The following is an 18,280-nucleotide window of genomic DNA, read 5'->3' as shown; positions in this document are numbered from 1 at the left end:
TGAAGTATAATAATTAGAGAAGCAGTATTCCAAATAATTCACTTTATTGGAGCTCAAGATTTATAGAAAGACAGTATGAGCAGTTCTATTAATGGGAAGGTAAATTCTGCAGACTGGAGCTGGCATCAGCTTTGTCTGCATCTTCATTAGGCAGGAATATTCCAGTACAGAGCAAATCAAGAGCTGTTTTTAATTGTCAAAACAGATGCACTTTCTGATATACTTTCTGATTGAAGAGAACAACTTATTCCTAAAAACAAAGGGTCATTATTTCACCATGGATTTTTGAATAAAGTTGGTTGTTTTGGGTTTTCTGAAGGCACTATATAGTTACAACACACTGAGAGAGGGTTCACAATGTGGTGATGTTTTTTTGTGGTTTTTTTCTCAATCATACAGTGGATTTAGAAAGTGAATAAGAAAGCCAAATGAGAGTTTTGATGCTGTCAAGACACTTCAGGATAGAAAACAGTGAACCCTGGACCATTCCAGACTAGATTGTCTCACAGCAGCAGGTACCACTCAGCGCTGTTGGCATCTGTCTAATTGCAAATGGCTGGCTGAGAATCTTTCATACTTGTTGTAACTGCAAATAAGCAACTGATTATTAATTCTGATTAGTCATTGCTGATGCTTCATAAATCTACTGCTGCACAAAGAACAGGAGGAAATGTGTGCCCTTCACTTGGAACATGGTCTTCATAATTTCGATAGCGTGTTGTGCAGAAGTGGCTTCAAATACCTCTCGTAGGCTGGGCTCATCTGTTCAGAAAGAGAATGTAAAAGGGAATTAATGGCAATTAAGAAGGGAAAGGCTATAATTTTTTTTCTTAAGAACAATCTCTGAGATACATAAAGCTGCACTACTTTAAAAAAACAACCAACAAACCAACAGCTACTTCAACTATGTGTAAGATCTTTTTCCCTATAATATATGCTGTCCTTCTAACCAGCACACCACACTCATCCCAATGGGGACAGCATACTATTTAACCTCAGAAAACATGCTTGGACTTCAATGCTTCCTGAAGGCAATTTTTGTGTTCAGCTATGGAATTTCAAAGGGATGCCGATTACCACAGTAAAAATCTCACTCAAGGCCAACTGAGTTTTCAAACAGAGCAACGCATATTTACATCACAAAACTTTCCATTACTCCACAGTATGGATGAATTGAGAAAGCAAAGTGCTAAAGACCATGAAGGATCAAATTGCCTTGTTTAACACTTGCACTCTTTCTGGTTAAACATACTTAAAATCTCAAGTTTTGCACTAGTAAAAGTATTAGTGTAATAGAAAATACCCTGCATTTAGTACTGTTCTGTAATATATAAGCAGACTTCTGGCTTATTCTGTACAATGTGATACAAAGAGGAATTAAAAGCTCTCCTTTCTTATCTATATTGCTTTTGTTAGAAGTTTCTGCCCTGGCTGCTGTGGAAGTTGCCCAGCTGTCATTCATCTCTACCTGGTTGGTGGGTGACTTCTGAGCCCACTCGTAGAGCCGCTGGTAAACCTGCCCGTCGTAGCTGCCGAGCGCAGAGTTCAGGCACTTGTCCGTGAAGTCAAAAGCGTCCACCAGCGGCACAGCGTCCTTCCTACAGAACACAGGGGTGACATTCCTCTTACTGAGAGAGTACTGCTGTGCAAGATGGGAAAATAAATCAAAGATAAACTTGGAAGTCAGTATCGCAGGTTTCTCCTGGAAAGCTTGTGCCAGTTTTCTTCCTTGGGGGGAAAATCCTGCTTGTTCTGATTCCTCAGAGACATCTCTAGGTGTCCCTGCCTTGGCAGGGAGATTGGACTAGATGATCTCCATAATTTTGTGATTCTGTGCCCTGAGTTGTCTGCACTGCTGTATGGGTGTTTGCAGGGTCTTGTAATCACTTGGGCTCCATCCCTAATTCAGGACTCAATCTCATGTCAGGTTTTTTCTCAGTAGTCTCTCCCAGTTCGTTCTTTGGTTTTTTGTCTTTGTTTCATTTTTCTTATGCTGTATGTGTACTATAAAATGGAGTAAGGTTCCTACTAGATTGATGTGAAGTTGCTTTGCTGATCTCCAACCTCCATCTACCTTTCAGTGTTTCTACTATCTCATCATGGGATGTTGAGCTCTTCTATTCTGTTCGTGTATGTAAGAGCAAAACAACCCTGACCATCCAAGAGCCCATCTAGCCCAGGGGCCAGTGTGACAGCATGGCGAGCCAGAGCACAGGCAGCATCTCCCAAGCAGGAGATAGTTTCTTTTTCCTCATCATCTCATCATCCTGGATGTAGGAAGTTGTGGTGGCTGTACCTCACCCCTGAGGTACCAGGATGCAAAGTGATTTGCTCAAATGTCAGCATTTCTATCTTCCAGTTCCTTTTGGGGAAGAGCTGTCTGAGGGTTTGGGAAAGGCTGGGTTTTTGCTACAGACCAGGAAGTGGTTATATCCTTTCTACTAACTGCAAATATGTAAATACTCCATTCCTGAATCCTGTTAACAAGGTATGGACTAACAAGAGAAATTGCAATGAATTCCAAAGACAACACATTAGGCTTTTAAAAATGTTATGTTAAACTTATCACTTAATTCAGATTCTGCTATCAGTTCTGAAAACCCTTGCTGTTTGGCTCAGCCATGTTCAGCCCTTGCTTATAGTGTGTTCTTGTTTCTCTCCAGGTGGCTTACATAGAATTTTACATACAGTAGCAACTCCTCTTCACCATAGGTTAATATGTTGTAAACAAACAGCACTGAGTAGTGAAAGCTGAACCCTTTGTCAAAAAGCCTCTGTGAGTGTTGTGGTAAGTGAAAACCTTAACTCACAATTCACAGAGTTGATGATAAATGGTGTCGAGCAGATGCATCTGAAGTAGCTGTAGGCAGGATTGTTTGGGTACCAGTTGCAGCTCAGCCATGGCAACAGAGTAGGCTGTATTAGCTGTGGCTTAAGCACATTTTGCAATGTGTGATGGGTTACTGTGGCTGCCTCCTGCCAGTGTGCTCTGACTACATATTTTCCTGCTTTCACTCTACTGCAGATGGTAGAAAGTGTTCATGACTTCTTCATTTATAATTTAAGATTTCATGTTACAGAACTTTAGAGATTGCAGAGGAGCTGGACACTTGGGTCTGTTTTGCCATGAAAACAAGCTCTGAGTAGATGTTTAAATCAATTTCTAGTGCTGCCAGGCAATGAAAATAAAAACTGAATGAGGTGGATTGAGTGTGGAGATGTTGCCATAGGTACAGCAGCACCCTTTTACATCCAGCACAGGGATAAAGTGGATAGCTGTGTGTGTGTCCTGCCAAAGCAGCTCACCGAATGACAGCCAGGAGGTCCAGGTAGGATGCTGTGACCATGTCCATCTGAGCTGCAGATGTGTATCCATCATGCAAGAAGGCTCCTGTATTTGAGAAGATCCCATGTAGTGCAAAGAGGTCACAGAGATGTTTCATAATCTTCTGGATGCCAGCCTTGGTCTCGAGTTTTTCCACAGTTTCTGCAAAGTTTTTCACTGCAATGTAGTGGCAATGAGCCTGGAAAACAAATGCAATCAACAGTGAATGCATCTCAAACACTTTAGTAGGCCAAGTGACTCAAATGTTCTTGAAAAGAATATAAAACCTTTTCATTTCCCTGGCACTTCTCCAGTCTGTTTGCTTTGTTTGCTGGCTGACCAGGCCTTTTGCATTCATGGCTTACAGCAACAGCAGAAGACAGAATGTGTAAACACTCAACACCATGGTATTTGTAAACTCCAGAAAACTGCTTCAGGAATCATGCTAATACTTATTCTAAATAGTTCTGGTGAATATCCTAAAGAGTTTATGTGAAGGAAATGCATTGGAATGTGCTTATGTTGTAAGTGAATGTTGGTTGTACATCAACAGGAGAAAATTTCTGTTGAAGACCTTGGGCTCATGGTACTTTTAAGTGTCTACAAGGCTTCAGCTTTGTCACAGAAGAACAACCAAATTTACCTCCCAGTTCTGTAGTTTTAAATAAACTGGTAATTTTGGGGTCACACACCAGTAGGAGTGTCTGACCCAAAAATGACAGAAATATTAGCAGAGGTGCAGAGGAGATGAATTAGGCTGACCCCACCTGTCTGTGGGGTGACTCTTGCTGTACTGACAGTGCTGTGGGTGGTTGGTGGTGCTGGGATCTGTGCGGGTTCACTCCTCCACTGCACAGTTCCCTTCCAGCTGTAGGTGTAAGCATGGCACACCTGCACTGCAGCTTTTCCTGCTGGCACAGTGAACCAGCAGAGCTGTGGACTGCAGAACCTGCCTGAGAAGCTGAGTGGCCACTCTAGCAATGATCCTGTGTGGAGTCTGCCCAGTGTCTGAGCCACTCATCTGAGAGCTGGCAGGTGTCAGTTCATGGAGTTGCCATGCCAGATGTGTGTGTGAATTTCCAGGGAAGGTATGCAATAAGAAGCAAATTGCCTCAAGAAGGCAGCAGTATATAAAAATTTAAAAGTTATGGGCAAACTCAAAGGGCTTGGATGACTTTTCCTGTCCCTGAAATATTTAAGAAACTTTGGGGGCCCAGATCCCATTTTCTGAAGAGTCTAGCAGCAGCACTGATGATACCACAGCCAGCCCTCTGCTTATGTTAGGCTCTTCAGAAATAGTTAAAGCTGTTAAAATAAGTTGTGGGTGGGGTGGGGTGGGGTGGGGTGGGAAGGGGAGGGGAGGTGAGGGAGGGAGGAAGGAAGGAAGGAAGGAAGGAAGGAAGGAAGGAAGGAAGGAAGGAAGGAAGGAAGACCTTTACCGTAACTGTAGAGAAATTGCACTTAATTGCATATTAAAAAAGAATTTTGGTTTGTGGAGATACAGAACTATCAACAGATTTCGTTTTCATTAATATTTAGGGGTTTTCTCTCTTCTTTTCTGCTTAATTTTGTACTAATTCACCCTTGTTTTAGGGAACAAATGCTGCTGTCCCAATGCTACTTCAGCTGAAAGCATCTCTTATAAATTTATCTTTCAGCAGTAGTTAACATTGCACTTATTACTGGTTTTCAATCTTTTCCCTGCAGTTATCTTTCCAGCAGATGGAAGAAATACCAAGCATATTTCGTCCTTTGCTCTGACTCCACCAGCTTTCAGTGGAGTGGCTTTAGGAAGACTCCTTTGGCCACCAGAAATGCTGGATTCTTATAAAAAGAAGAGTGTTTTTTGGAGATGGTGGGTTTTTGTTGCAGGATATGGGAGGTCTGATTCTGCCAGTAGTGGCAGCAAAACTGTGGATGTATTTTTTCTCCTTTTCATTTCTCCTAGTCTTTTTCCTACCAGCCTATACAGACAGCACATTTTTCAGATCAGGAATTGCTTCTTACTATGACTTTTCCATCATGCAGACCACAGCAACAGTCTTTGTGGTGTCTCTCAGATGCCAACAGGCAACAATAAACAGCACTGAGGCTTTAAGCTAATCATGCCATTTCTGTTGCATATTGTTTCATAAGGACAAACATCAGATAAGCAGATAAATTTTGCTAACCTTTGCAGCCTGCACCAGCTGCACTGTGCACTGGTTCCATGCATCGTGCTTTTTGACTCCAGACTGAATCAAGTCCTGCAGTTTTGCTGCTGTGTTGCTTGTGAGCCTGGAAAATTGAAAAAGCATAAAGCATCTTGTATGTGCATCCCACGTGCATGAATTTGCACTTGGAAGTTATGTGTGACTGAAGGGCAAACTGGCATTTCTGACATCTGGAGTTATCTACCCTCAGTATGAGTGAACTTAGATTATGCAAAATCTAAGCATAAATTGTGACAAGAACCCAGACCACCCTGGTACTGAAGGATTTCTCCCTTCTCAGTTTCCAGGGTAGTTCACCAGGGGTTTGGCTGAGCTTTTCTTGGGTTGTGTGTGTGTAAGGAGTTTGCAAAACCAACAGTAATACTGGACTGCTGTTACATGATGTTTCTCCCTTTTTACACAGGGATTCAAATCCTGTTTCCACTGATGAAGCTTTTTGAAGAGTGGCTATTTTTACACTGGTTTCAGTGACAGTAGGGTTATCTTTCTACCTGATTTTCAGAGATGACACCTATACAGCCCATAACTGTACATAATTCTGAGACCACTCATGGTACCATTTTTATTTATGTTGAGTTGCTGAATGTGTCATTGAAAGGCTACAGACAGAATGAGAGGCTTTGTTCTTGCTATGGTGTAAACTGAAAACCAACATCACTTTCTCAGGTATGTGAAATTTTAAGATTCTAATAGGATTGCTCAGGGTCCAATAAAGATTTGACTGGTTGGCAACTCAGTGATGTGGTCTGGGATTTACTTTAATAGTGCCACCAACTCTGTGAAATGTATTTGTTTGGCAGCACATGGCTTAAAAACTTCTGAGTGTGAAAGTTTCATACTGAATATCTGACATGGCTGTTAATCCTGCGTAGCCTTCCTTTTCTTTTTCAGGAACAGATGGTGCCAATCCTAGTTTAACTTACTTTATTTTACCTCCCTTTAAAGCAAGGAAGAAGCTGAGCTCTTAACACATTTCTAATGTCTAAGAGAGAAATCCTGTCTCCCATCCTCTGTACTGACCTGACTGCCGCGTGTTGATAGGCCTCAATGTAAATATCTGGACTGAGAAAATCCAACTTGTTCTTGGCTGGACACTTCCCATGTTTCATTGCAGCCAGATAAGTGACAGATGGTGGCACAGGCTGGCCAGCACTGGCTGCCATGAAGCACTTAATCAGGAACCTGGGAAGAGAGTAACAGTCAGAGCAGGGTATGGTGGTGATCTTGCAGCAAACAGACATGCAAAAAGTAAAGTGGGCTCAGGTGAAGAACAGCAAGCTGTGACCCATCCCATCAGTGGTCCAGAATGGACCTGAATAAGTAATGACCTTTTGTTTTGCATGTTACTCACAATAACCTCATCCCTGGTGGGTCTCAGGGGTAGCCTGTCTGCCTTATTTAATACTACACCAATCCATAATGATAATTTTTTTCAGCAGAAACTTGCTGCGGCTATTAGCAATCTCTGCAGTGTGATGATTAGATACATTATCAACCTGAGTCTCAATGCTCTGGAGATTTAAAAGTGATCTGGTCTTACCCTTTGTGATCCCCAGCAGAGTCACATTATGTTAACACATCAGACTTTGGAGAGAGTTTGCAAGGAGCATTCCCCACTGCCTTAGTTTTTTGGTACCTCTGCTATGAGCTAGACTGACTAGGTCTGGAATTAAAAGGCTACAGCATTTCTCTTGATCCTGCTACTGATCTTGCAAAAAGCAGTAATGAGTGAGTAATGGCAGCACAAAGCTATGTGGTAGCTCTGACCCTGGGAAGTGCCCTGGTTTTCTACTTCTAGTAAAAACACAGATTATTAAAAGTTCGAGCAGCTGCAGTTTCTTTATCTTGTATTTCATCTACTCTTGATAATCATCACTCTGCATGTTTGGAGGAAAGTGATGGAGCATGACTCATCCACTTTCAGTATTCAGCAACTTTGCCTGCACTGAATTGACCCCACTTTACCAATATTGTGTTACACTGTACCATTGTTACATTGGTTGCTTAAAAAATTGACCACAAAACTTTCACAGCAATAAGTTGCTCTGCTACCAGGCAAAGAGGAAAACGAGGCTATGCAGAACAGCACCTGCATACATCCCCAAACCAAAAATAGAAGAGATAATCCAGTTCCCACACACTTCCATGCTTGTTAGACTGAAGACACGAATAGTTTATGTCCTGAGCTGTATTTTTAGAAGGTGCTGTGAGAAAGGAGTAGCTGGTTTTACTGGTTTTGGAGAAGAAGTGGTATAAAGGCTGAATAAATGAGGGGGCAGGCTTTTAGATGAACACATTTGAATTGTTACCTGGCAGTTTGCAGGAGCAAAATGGTGTTTTCCCCTTCATAAATACAAGAGGCAAGTATTTTGGTGTACAGGGAAGGCAGTCCACTCAGCAGGGAGTAGCCATGGCCCCCACAGGCCCGGAGACAGATCTCCACTCCTGCAGTGCAGTGCTGAGTGATCACAGCTTTAAAACCTGAAGATAATGCATGGAGCTGTTAAAAAATACAGAAAAAAAAGCAGAGTATTACTGGTGGAATCCTCAGAATAAATTAGTTTTTAAAATTTTGTGCAATATCTGGGCATGAAATCCCTGTCAGGTCCCCCTTTGCACGGTGGTAGCACTCAGTTCCCTGAGCCTGGCCTTTGGTGTCTCTCTGGGATGCTGCACATGCTCCTGCTGGGCACACTGTAGTCAGTTTATGCATTTTGGGGTTTCTCTCAGATAGTTCTGGCTTTGGCCACCTTTGTTCAGAGTGTGTTTTCATTTCAAGCACCCAATTACAAAATATTCTGTTCTGTCTAAAAAGTCACAATTTTGGTTTTGGCTCAGATGTATGTGCATGCGCATTGTTGATGAAGTTGTGTAACACCACTTTGTACCACCAGCTACTTGGAACGAGGTTTTGGACATGCTTTTCAAGGACTTTTCACTCTGCAGTGGCTCCCAAAACAAAAAGTTTGGGGTGGTAGAGTGAATGCTGTTGCTGATGGGTTGTGAACCTGGGACACATCATTTGAGCTCTTAGTGCTTCCTCCTTCTCCAGTTCTCTAGTGGTGAGAGGAATGCTTGTCCAGTGTGCTAAAATACTTTTAACATTTAGAGAACAGAAGTGCTGTATAAGTTAATCCTGCTGCAGCTCACCTCTGGCAGCATGTCAAAGTTCTTCCTGTGGATCTCTGCATACCCCCTGTTGAATAGCTCCTGCAGGTAGTTGTTGGTGAAATGAAAGGCATAGGCTGCTGCCAGCTGGGGCAGCAGTTTCTCTTGCTGAGTCTGGTAGTCAAGGATTTTTGCTTCTTGTTCCCTGTTGGAAGACAGCTGATAAAGCAGGGAAAGTGTGGACATGGGCACAGCTACTGCTACTTTACCTGCTGCAGAATGAAAATAGCATTTTTCATTACCAAGAAGCAGTGTGTGAACAGAACTGAGCTGACAGTGTGGCAACAAATCTGCCCAGCTTGCTGAGCTATTGGAGAAACAAACCCCAAAAAGGCCAGCGGTGTAGAAAAGGCTCTGTGTGGTCAGTCAGTACAGAGGGGAACAGGGACTGCAGGAGAGGATGAGAATGAAGCCTCCAAGGACAGCAAGTTGTTAGGTGTTCCAGGAAAGGCAGTGGCGTTGCACGCTGATAAACTTCGGCTTTTAAAACGGAATCTTTGTGGCCTTGTGCGTAGAAATGTTTCCCTGAAAATATGAATCTGAATTTTTAAAAGTTTTCTGAGCTGTTTTTGGATGTTCTTTATAATTTCTGCTGTGGTTGGTATGTTTAGGGCTTAAATCAATGGAACTGGTTATTACAATAGTTCAACTGCTGTGCTCTTCTGTTTGGTTTGTGTTTGAACCAAACTCTGTTTTCACTAGGATCTTTCTGCTTTTGAAAGATTTAAATGGAAATATTTGCAATCCATTTGAATTAATATATCTCTTTAAAAATAATGGGGATTCGACCCTGAATACAATTCAGTGCTTAAAGTGTGAATATTGAATTTCTGGATGCTGGAAAGTATTTTAATGTCACATCCACTAGCAGGACACTATGGAATAAGAATTCAGCAACTTATCCACTCTGTCTGGATTGTGCTCAGTTGTGGGATTACAGGGGAAGGCCAGTTATAAAAGAGTAAGTTGCCTGTGTGAGCCACTGACCTATTCAATGTAAACATTTTTCTCTTGGAAAGAACTGTAAACATTCTCTTGTACTTTGACTGAAGCTCGTTAATGTAAATAACGGCGAAGCATTTCTATCATGCCCTGTCTGGGCCAGGAAATCAGCCAGTGATGGGCTGAATGATAAGATGAAGAAAAGAAATACAAACTGGTGTGAGGGAACACAGTGCACAGTCCCCTTCCCACCAGGATGCATGGCATTACCCAGGCTTTAACTTGGACTGCCGGCGAACCACTGAGTACCGGATGGCGATGGTGCAAGCCTTCATGAAGGGCGTCAGAACCTCGTCTGAAATGAGCGAAATGCGCACTGTGGTCATTGTGAAATAATTGATCTGCTGTGACCCCTGTCTTACATAGGTGCCATCTGGTCGAACCTAGAGCAGAGAGAGGCTGTCAGATGCTGCCTTATTCAGTACTACTATGATTGTGTAATCGCTGTGCACGGAATAAAATGGACATAAAAATCTTCACTGACTGTGAACAATGCTTTTATGTATGATGGATGAAAGACATCCATTTGAAGAGACTAACACTTACTGTTTCTGGCAGAGGTAAGTTCTGCCTGCCCCATGATCCCTAGCTTCTGAATGTGGAATTCTTGACACTGACTTTCATTTAGGATTCAGGTACCTACTGCCCTTGATAAAACCTCAGAGACTTGCTGACACTCAAAGGAAGATTTTTGTCCCAAATTTAGACAGATCCCTGTTGTCTCCCTGGCTGTGAAATGAGAGTCTGACGGCAAGTTTGTGATGTGAGTCCACACATACCTCACAAAACTTGCTCAGCATATTCTCCCTGGGGATGCGCACGCTCTTCAGCAGGAGGTAGCCGTTGTCAGTGTGCTCAAAATTCATTTTGGGACCGATGTCTCCTGCAGTTATGCCTGCAGCAGGAGAAAACAGAGCCTGCTTACTTCCACTTGAACTTTTTGCTCCCCATTTTGTGTCAGGATGGGGACCTCAAAAGAAGGGCACAGTCAGCTCTGCTTTTTCGCCAGCATGGGTGATCTTGCCCAAGGAGTGAAGCAAGCATTTAAATGCCTTGTAGCAATTTGTTTCCATGATCCACTTACATGGATCCATTGAGATAGATCTGTGCTGGCTGGGGTCAGAGCTGAGGTGTTAATGCAGAGGTGCTCAGTGCAGCCCAGGCTTCTGGTTTTGTCCAGGGCTTGGTTTGGATATGGCTGAGGATATATTAAATTTCCCTTTAGATCAAAAGATTGGGGTTAATCATAACTATGGCTATCTCTCTTGGCTTGGTTTCGGCAATTGTAACTCTGCCTGGGCCCAATGTTTTAGAAAACATTTAAGGGCAAAATAGGCAGAGCATCTGCACAAGTGCTGCAGTGTCTGGGGTTATTTACCTGGGCAGAGGGAATGGTCCTGAAGGCTGCGTATCTGCAAGATGAAGGGATGGATGCCATAGCACTTCCCATGGATGTACAGCTGAGCAAAGACCACTGTGTGGGTTGCTGATCTTCCCACTGTGAGAATAAAAACAGCCCCATTCCCTTAAGCAAGTTACAGCACAAACACAGTTAAGAGAGATTAGTACTAATTATGTGCTGGGTCTTACGTATGGTCAGCATAAGCGTGTGCTGGAAACCTAAATCAGCCTGCTCTTAGTTCTTAGAAGTTGCACCATCATTCTGCCTCTGTTGCTGCCCATGAGGCTTGAATTAATGGTTTTGTAACAGAATATGAGAAAAAATAAACAGTTTGAGCTAATGTAATGCTGAGAGTGGGAGGTGCTGTCGCTCTTGCAGTGACTCCAGTTATTTTCTGTGAAATACCTTCCTGAAGGGAGCCAAGAATTTCACACTCAAATCCTTTATGCTGATGACCTCCCTGCAGTTTTTGGTTGTCTGAGTATTATTTACAAAGAAGATTTATTCCTGCAGGGGCAAGAGCTTTCCTGAGTGAAGTTGTTCAGCCTGCAACTCAAGGGGTTTTTGTAAATGACGGTGGCTCCCTTGTGGCCTTTGAACTTGGATAAACCCCTTTCTCTTACTTGCTTTTCCATGTGAGTATCTTTTATTGACGTCTTCTACTAGCACCTGGGCCCTCAAATACAGAATTTAATCAGGGTAGACAGAGTAACTGAAGGAGGCAAAAACCAAAACATTTTGTGTGGTACTTACTGTCTCCAGGCCACCACTTCATAGCAGAGATCTTTGGTGTGTTCAGTATAAACTCCTGAGTAGCAGTGTCAAAGACTGCTGTAGTTTCCAAACCCTGAAGATAAGTGCCTTTAAAAAAAGAAATTGAAAAAAATCTGTGTATCTCTCTCCTGGTATATCCCAGGGATGAAGAGAGGAAGGATCCCTGGAAGATGGTTGTGGGTATTATCAGTGTTTGTGGTTTACCCTTCTGATGAGAACCATGAATGAGAACCCAACCACGCCCATGACTGTAAAGGATGGACAGTTTGGAGTCAAATTCCCATGGGAATGCAGTCTTGTGCCATAGAGAAATGCTGTTTTCCCTGCAGCCTTACCATGTCCTAGTTCAGTCTGTGCGTAGCTTCCAATGAGCTTGTGCTGGGTGGCGAGAGGAATCCACTTGGCAACTTGTTTGTCAGAGCCCAGCACTGAAATACTTCTCATGAAGACGCGGTGAAGGAGGAACGCGACGTCTCCTGACAGTGCCCTGCAGAGAAAGCACAAGGGGTGTTTTTAAGGGATGAAGTTTCAGGCATGTGATAATGAGGCAGTGGCACTGCAGCGGTCACCAGACAGGACCACCTGCTGCCTTTTGATTTCTGCCTTGTCATACCTTGCCCAGCATTGCAGGAAAAGTGCCCTTCCAAGCTGCTTTTGTCTCTTCTTTCATTACAGAGTTTGCATATGTGTTGCTCACGTCTTGAAGGAATTACCTGTTCTGAGTAGCAGACACTGAGCTAAAAGCACAACCCAGCTCCGAAGCTTCTGAGTCTCTGTGAGCATTTTGTATTTTTATTTTAATTCATAGGATTTTGTTTTCTTGATTATTTAAGTCAGATTTTAAGGCTGAACTAAAAAGAAAGAACAGAACCCTACTTGAAAAACACCAAACCCTAGCAATTCACTGTGAGGCGTATTAGACTGAACTACACATATAGGTATCTGGGACCTGGATCTCCTGAACCATCCCATTCCCTTTCTGGAGAAATACCATCTTATGTTGGGTTTGTTGCTGTACTTTTTTCTGTTTGTTTGCTGCCTATTGCTGTCAGTGAACAATACCGAGGTTCATCGAGATTTGTTCTGAATTGAGATGTTATTTTCTTGTGGAAAAATTCAGATACATCCAAGTAACCCTTGGTTTATTATCTGGTCAGGTCCTTTGCCATCACCATCTGCATACATCCTAAAAAGCACTCAGAAACTGTATGGGAACTTGGGTACAGTGATTTCCATGGTGCAAATGAGAAATTCATTTAAGCTTTTTTTGTGTGTAACAAATAATAAGAAAAAATAAGGAATATAACTATATCCCTCTTCCTGGGATTCCTCAGAACATGGTTGAATCACTTCACAGATACAGGTACATGTACAAGTAAGTGGCTGTGCTGTTCTCAGTAGCTGAGTGGCTGTTAGCACATTGCTTTACTGCAGTGCTCTAGAGAGCATCTCCTTTCACAAATATACTTTCTTTTGTTAACAAATGACTCTGACCTTTCTTTTATACTGGTCCTGAGAGAGAATTAATCATGCTGAAACAGTGTGGGGGGGAAATATGAACAAAGAAGTTAAAGGGAAATTGCTTTGATTAACAGAAAATGACTTAATGAATCCTTGGCAGCCTGGCCAGAAATAACGTTCCTTTAGCTGTGATTTGAAAAGCTGGATTTTAAATTGTGTGAGTGATTCACTGTGCCTGGCACTGGGATCCAGGATTCTGTCATAAGAGCTTGATGCTCACCTGGAGTTCCATCAGGCAAGAGCTGCCCTGCCAGACAGCTGGGCTCCTAATCCAGCAAATGGGACAACACAGGGCTGGTCCTGCAGCAGCCTTTGGCATCAGGGGGCCTGATAAAAGCACACCTGGGTGGGAGAAGGGGTGGAGTTTTTTTTGTTCTGAGGGAGCAGTGGAGAGCTGCTTTTTAATGGGAATATAATGATCAGGTCCAAGAGCTCTTGATGGCACATTTCCCCCTTCATTAGTTCCACTCGCTGTAAGTGGTGAAGAGCTCAGCATAAAAGATCATCATCTTTCATATGATGGGGACAACTTTTTAGCAGGGCCTGTTACCACAGGGCAAGGGGAATGTTTTAAACTAAAAGAAGATAGATTTAGACTAGACAAAATGAAGAACTCATTTTCAGTGAGTGTGGTGAAACAGTGGCACAGGTTGCCCAGAGAGCTGGCGGATGCTCCCTCCCTGCAAACATTCCAGGTCAGGCTGAACAGGGCTCCCAGCAACCTGATCTAGTTAAAGATGTCCTTGCTCATTGCACAAGGCTGGACTAGATGACCTTTAAATGTCCTTTCCAACCCAAACTGTGCTATGAGTGTACGAAATGCTAAAAATTGGCTTTGAGTGTCAGCAGTGCTGTGTAAGGAACAGGCATTGCCCTTCTGAGTGACACTTCTGAACCTGCACCTTCCCACTGGGAATGTGACCCCACCAAGCAGACAGCATGCCCTGGGCAAGAGCCAGCCAGGAACTGATTGAGCAAAGGGGGAAAAGAGGGGCAAGCAAGTGAAATGTGGAGCTCAACCCCATGCAAAGTGTTAAGAAAAATTTTAAAGGAAAGGACTGTGAAAATACTTTATTCTCATTTACCTACAAATTAAGGTGAGTTTTTTCTTTTTTTTTTCTCCTTTAATAAAATATGTGTTTTCTAGATACATAAAATGTAATCTTTAATTTATTTAGAAGTCAGTAATGTAACTGAAATAGCACCACTTCCAATTCTGGTTACACATTTAAAAATGTCTAAGGGCTGGTATGAGAGCTGCAGCACAATAAGGAGGTTGTTGAAGTGGAAATCCCATGCTGTGGTTGTGAACTGCTGTTATCTATCACACTGTACCCATGTGCTGCTCTCTGAGAAGTTCCTGGTCATGTACTACCATTTTCCCTTTTCCAAGTGTGTTGCTGAAGTAAAAATCTGCAGCACATTTTTATCCAAACCTATTCTGCCAGCTTTTGCTAAACCCTTTGCTAAAGCTGATTTCTGTTGGCATACAAAGCTTTTAACAAAAAATCAGTTGTACTTAAAACAAAAAAAAAAAGAATTCACCTGTAAATGTACTTATATTCAGGTCCATTCTCAGTCCATCCCATTTCATGCATCTTTTTCTGGAGATGAACAGCCTTCCTGACTGCTGCTTCATACCTCTCATTCTGGGTCTGGAAATACTGATTTTCTCTGCTAAATACAGGGTCAGATTCGATAGCTTCCACTGCAAAGCAACACAGAACAGTTGGTTCTCCTGGGGCTGGGGAAGTGCAGGCAGTGCCTCGAGCCATGTTTGGGAAGAGCAGGCAGGACTGGACTCATGGATACTAATGCTGTGATTTTTAGGATGCTTGCAGGCAGGTTTTGTTTTGTCAGTTCTGGCTGTCATGGCTGTCCCATCTAACTCTGAAAAGCAGAGTTTGGGGAAGCAAAAGGGGAACTGAATGGGCCTGAGAGAGGGGAAATGGTGACCCTGCAGGGTAAGGCACCCTCCCTGGTCAGCGTGGGAGGGGTGACTTCTGGCAGAAGATACCAAGGATCCCTCTGTCTCCAGTTTCTGTCATGACTAGAGGGTGGGTTATGGCCAGAGCCTGCTGGGTGTCCTGCTCAGGATGTTACCAGCCCACTGCACTGTTGCAAAACAACTCAGTCATTATTTCTGTGTCAGTTTGAACACTCCCCTTGTCCATTTTGCCTTAAAACCTTCAGTCTATTCATGTGGAAGGTAATACTGAACTCCAGTGGCACCGTGAAGAGGGCGATTCCAGTGGCTGTGTTGTTTTCCTTTGGTTAGTGTGTAATATGGATACAGCTACAGAGACAACAGAGAGGATTTTTTCCTGTTTCTTCTGAGCAACAGTCAATTTTTGGCACACCCATCACGAGTGAGAGCAGCTCAGCCTGGTTGAGCCAACCTACGCAAGAAATTCCCCACCTGCATGAGCCCAACGTGCCCAGGAGGGAAGCTGGCTGTGGCTCACACGTGATGTGCATTTCTGCACAGCAGCACCAGCCCCTGCACGCATTTCCCTTGCACACAGATGCTCGACCCTCAGTTCTTGTATTCCAGTTTAACCAGTCTTGCCAGAGACAGGGATGGGAGCAGGGAGAAGGAAAAGCTTCAGACAGCAGGAGTGGCTGCGGAGGAGTCATATCGATTTACATGAAGAGAAGACTCCAGCTCCACACTCCCACTTTTTAAAGAGATGGGGGATAAGCAAATGCCCAGGAGTACAAACCCCACTGTGCTGCAGAGGAGGAGCAGAGCAGCAGGACATAGGCATGGCCTGTGCCAGCCCCCAGCAGGGCCTCCTTAGGGTCACTCACCCACCGCCCTCCGGATCCGCGTCTGCTCTGCGCCGCCGTCCAGCAGGGCTGTCAGCCTCTCCACGCAGAAGGAGGCTGTCTGCCTCTCGCTGGCCAGGTCGGGGTTCACGCTGCCCAGCGCTGAGCCCTGCGAGTACCTGCTGGTCTCCAGCAGAGCCATCCTGGAGGCTGCGCTGCTCTGCAAAGGGACGGGGCTCCTCTGGCACTGCGTCAGTGGATGCCTGATGGAGGTGTTGGCACAGCGAGGAGTGGTTTTGATAGGTTGGCCAAGATGTTGTACCTGCACAAGGGTTGCATGAATATTTAAGCACTATCCTGTCCTCTTTGCAATGGACAGTGATTTATGGCACTTTAAAGAACTCAAACTGCAGAGTTTATGACATATTTTAAAACATAGAATATATTTCTTTTCCCAGACTATCCCCAATATTCTATGAGCAGTTAATGCTGGAATATCCCACAACTACGTATTATTGTTTACTCCTGTAAATACTCCTGTATTATTGTTTACAGGAGTTTCTGGCCCAGGGCTCAGGCACTGGTGGCTCTGTCTGTGCTGCTTCTGTCCTTGGGGCTCAGCTTTACATTAACCCCCAACCTAATGTTAGTGAGATTGGTCACAGGACACCAGTAAAAACAAAAGCCGTGGTGAGTAGAAAATACGTCATATTTTCTCCTAGAAGAGGTTGCTGCCTTTCCAAACATCAGATTACTTTAAGAAATACAAACCCTGGAAAGCACTGCAAACATGCTATTAATTCCTGCTTTTTCTGACATTCACAGAATGCGAATTTAGTCCAAAGTGTCTTGCTAGAGAGAGAAAATCCTCGGGGCAGCACACAGGCTGAGGTAACACGGCATTGCCCTTGAGCCGTCACGGGCAGCGCGGCGCTGGCGCCGGGGACGCCTCGGCCTCGGCTTCCTCTTCCGTGAGGCTGCGTGAGGAAAATGCGATGGCTGTGTCTCCGTGCAAACGCAGCCCCCCACATACCTGGTCTCAGGCGTCCCCCGCGGAGCCGTCCGGCCGCTGCTCCGTGCCTGGGCCGCGGCTCGGGCCGGGTCAGGGGACCTTGTCCCCGGGGCGGGCGGCGCGGCCGCGGCTGCTCCTGCGGGCGCTGACCTCAGCAGGCAGGCAGGAACACCCCACAGGCCTGCGCTGCCAGCAGGGCTGCTCCTCATCCCGCTAAAGGCAGCTGGCGCTTGGAGACTGCACTTCCAACTCCGTCATCGAAGTGACACCCTGCCCTTCTCCCGCTGTTTTTAGTTTTGGTTTATTGTTGTCCTAGCCTGCTCCGGGTGGGGAGCAGCACGCCGGGGGCTGGCGCTGCTCCTTGCCCGGGGGTTTGAGGTGCTCGCAGGGATTGCCCAGCTCTGTCCCGGCACTGCCCTCAGCCCTGCCCGCAGTGGGGGTTCGGGGCTGGCATGGGGGCTGTGCCGGGGCCGAGGGAGCCCGAGCCGGGGATGTGCTGCCCTCACCCCCGGCAGCACTGATGGGAGCTCACAGCTCACAGCCCTCACAGCCCTCACAGCCCTCGCACCCCGCTCACCCTGGCTACAGCAGCATGAGGAGATTGTTCCTGAAGGGAGAGGAATCCAGCGGAGCATCCCCCGTGCCCACGGCTGACCGATGGCAGACCCACGCTGCAAATTGCTTTGTCAGGGAACCAGGCGGAACGCCTGGGGTTCACATTACGGAAAGCTTGCTTTAACATGGGAAGTTAAGCAAAGGTTGGGAAATAAGATGTAGTTTTGGGTAACGATAGTTGTAATCCTGGAGCTGAGCTTGTTGAACCAAGCCCACCAGGCATGAGGAGCAGCAGTCAGTGAGAGCAGCCGGCTGCAATGCAGTGAGTGGCTCACGGGCAATGGAAGGTGTGTTGGGATAACTCTGGGACATTAAAGATGCCATGTGGCTCCACCACGCTCCCAGAGAGACAGGGTGTCCTATGGATGTGCCTTTTCTGGTCTGTACTGAACAGTATAGCATCCCATAGTGACTCAGGGTCATGAGTGCTTGGGAGGCAGTACATCCTTCTGAAGTGCTCTGTGGGGTTTTTCCATTTG

General features: G+C 44.8%; 1 protein-coding gene across 1 annotated transcript; it reads right to left on the bottom strand.

The window, feature by feature from the left end:
• Positions 1 to 27: 27 nt before the first annotated feature.
• ACOX2 (acyl-CoA oxidase 2) lies at positions 28 to 17,537 on the bottom strand. Its single transcript, XM_033071384.2, is given in 16 exon segments — positions 28 to 762; positions 1,469 to 1,598; positions 3,307 to 3,524; positions 5,497 to 5,602; positions 6,559 to 6,720; positions 7,848 to 8,038; positions 8,689 to 8,851; positions 9,919 to 10,091; positions 10,488 to 10,603; positions 11,087 to 11,206; positions 11,864 to 11,971; positions 12,220 to 12,371; positions 14,951 to 15,113; positions 16,217 to 16,428; positions 16,430 to 16,511; positions 17,212 to 17,537. Coding segments are annotated over 16 exon segments (2,343 nt in total). The 5' UTR covers positions 17,396 to 17,537; the 3' UTR covers positions 28 to 699.
• Between the last annotated feature and the right edge of the window lie 743 nt (positions 17,538 to 18,280).

This window comes from Catharus ustulatus, chromosome 13 (genome assembly GCF_009819885.2).
Source record: "Catharus ustulatus isolate bCatUst1 chromosome 13, bCatUst1.pri.v2, whole genome shotgun sequence".
Classification (NCBI taxonomy): Eukaryota; Metazoa; Chordata; class Aves; order Passeriformes; family Turdidae; genus Catharus; species Catharus ustulatus.
Note: the sequence above shows the minus strand (reverse complement) of the source record. Positions and strands in the feature narration are given on the sequence as shown.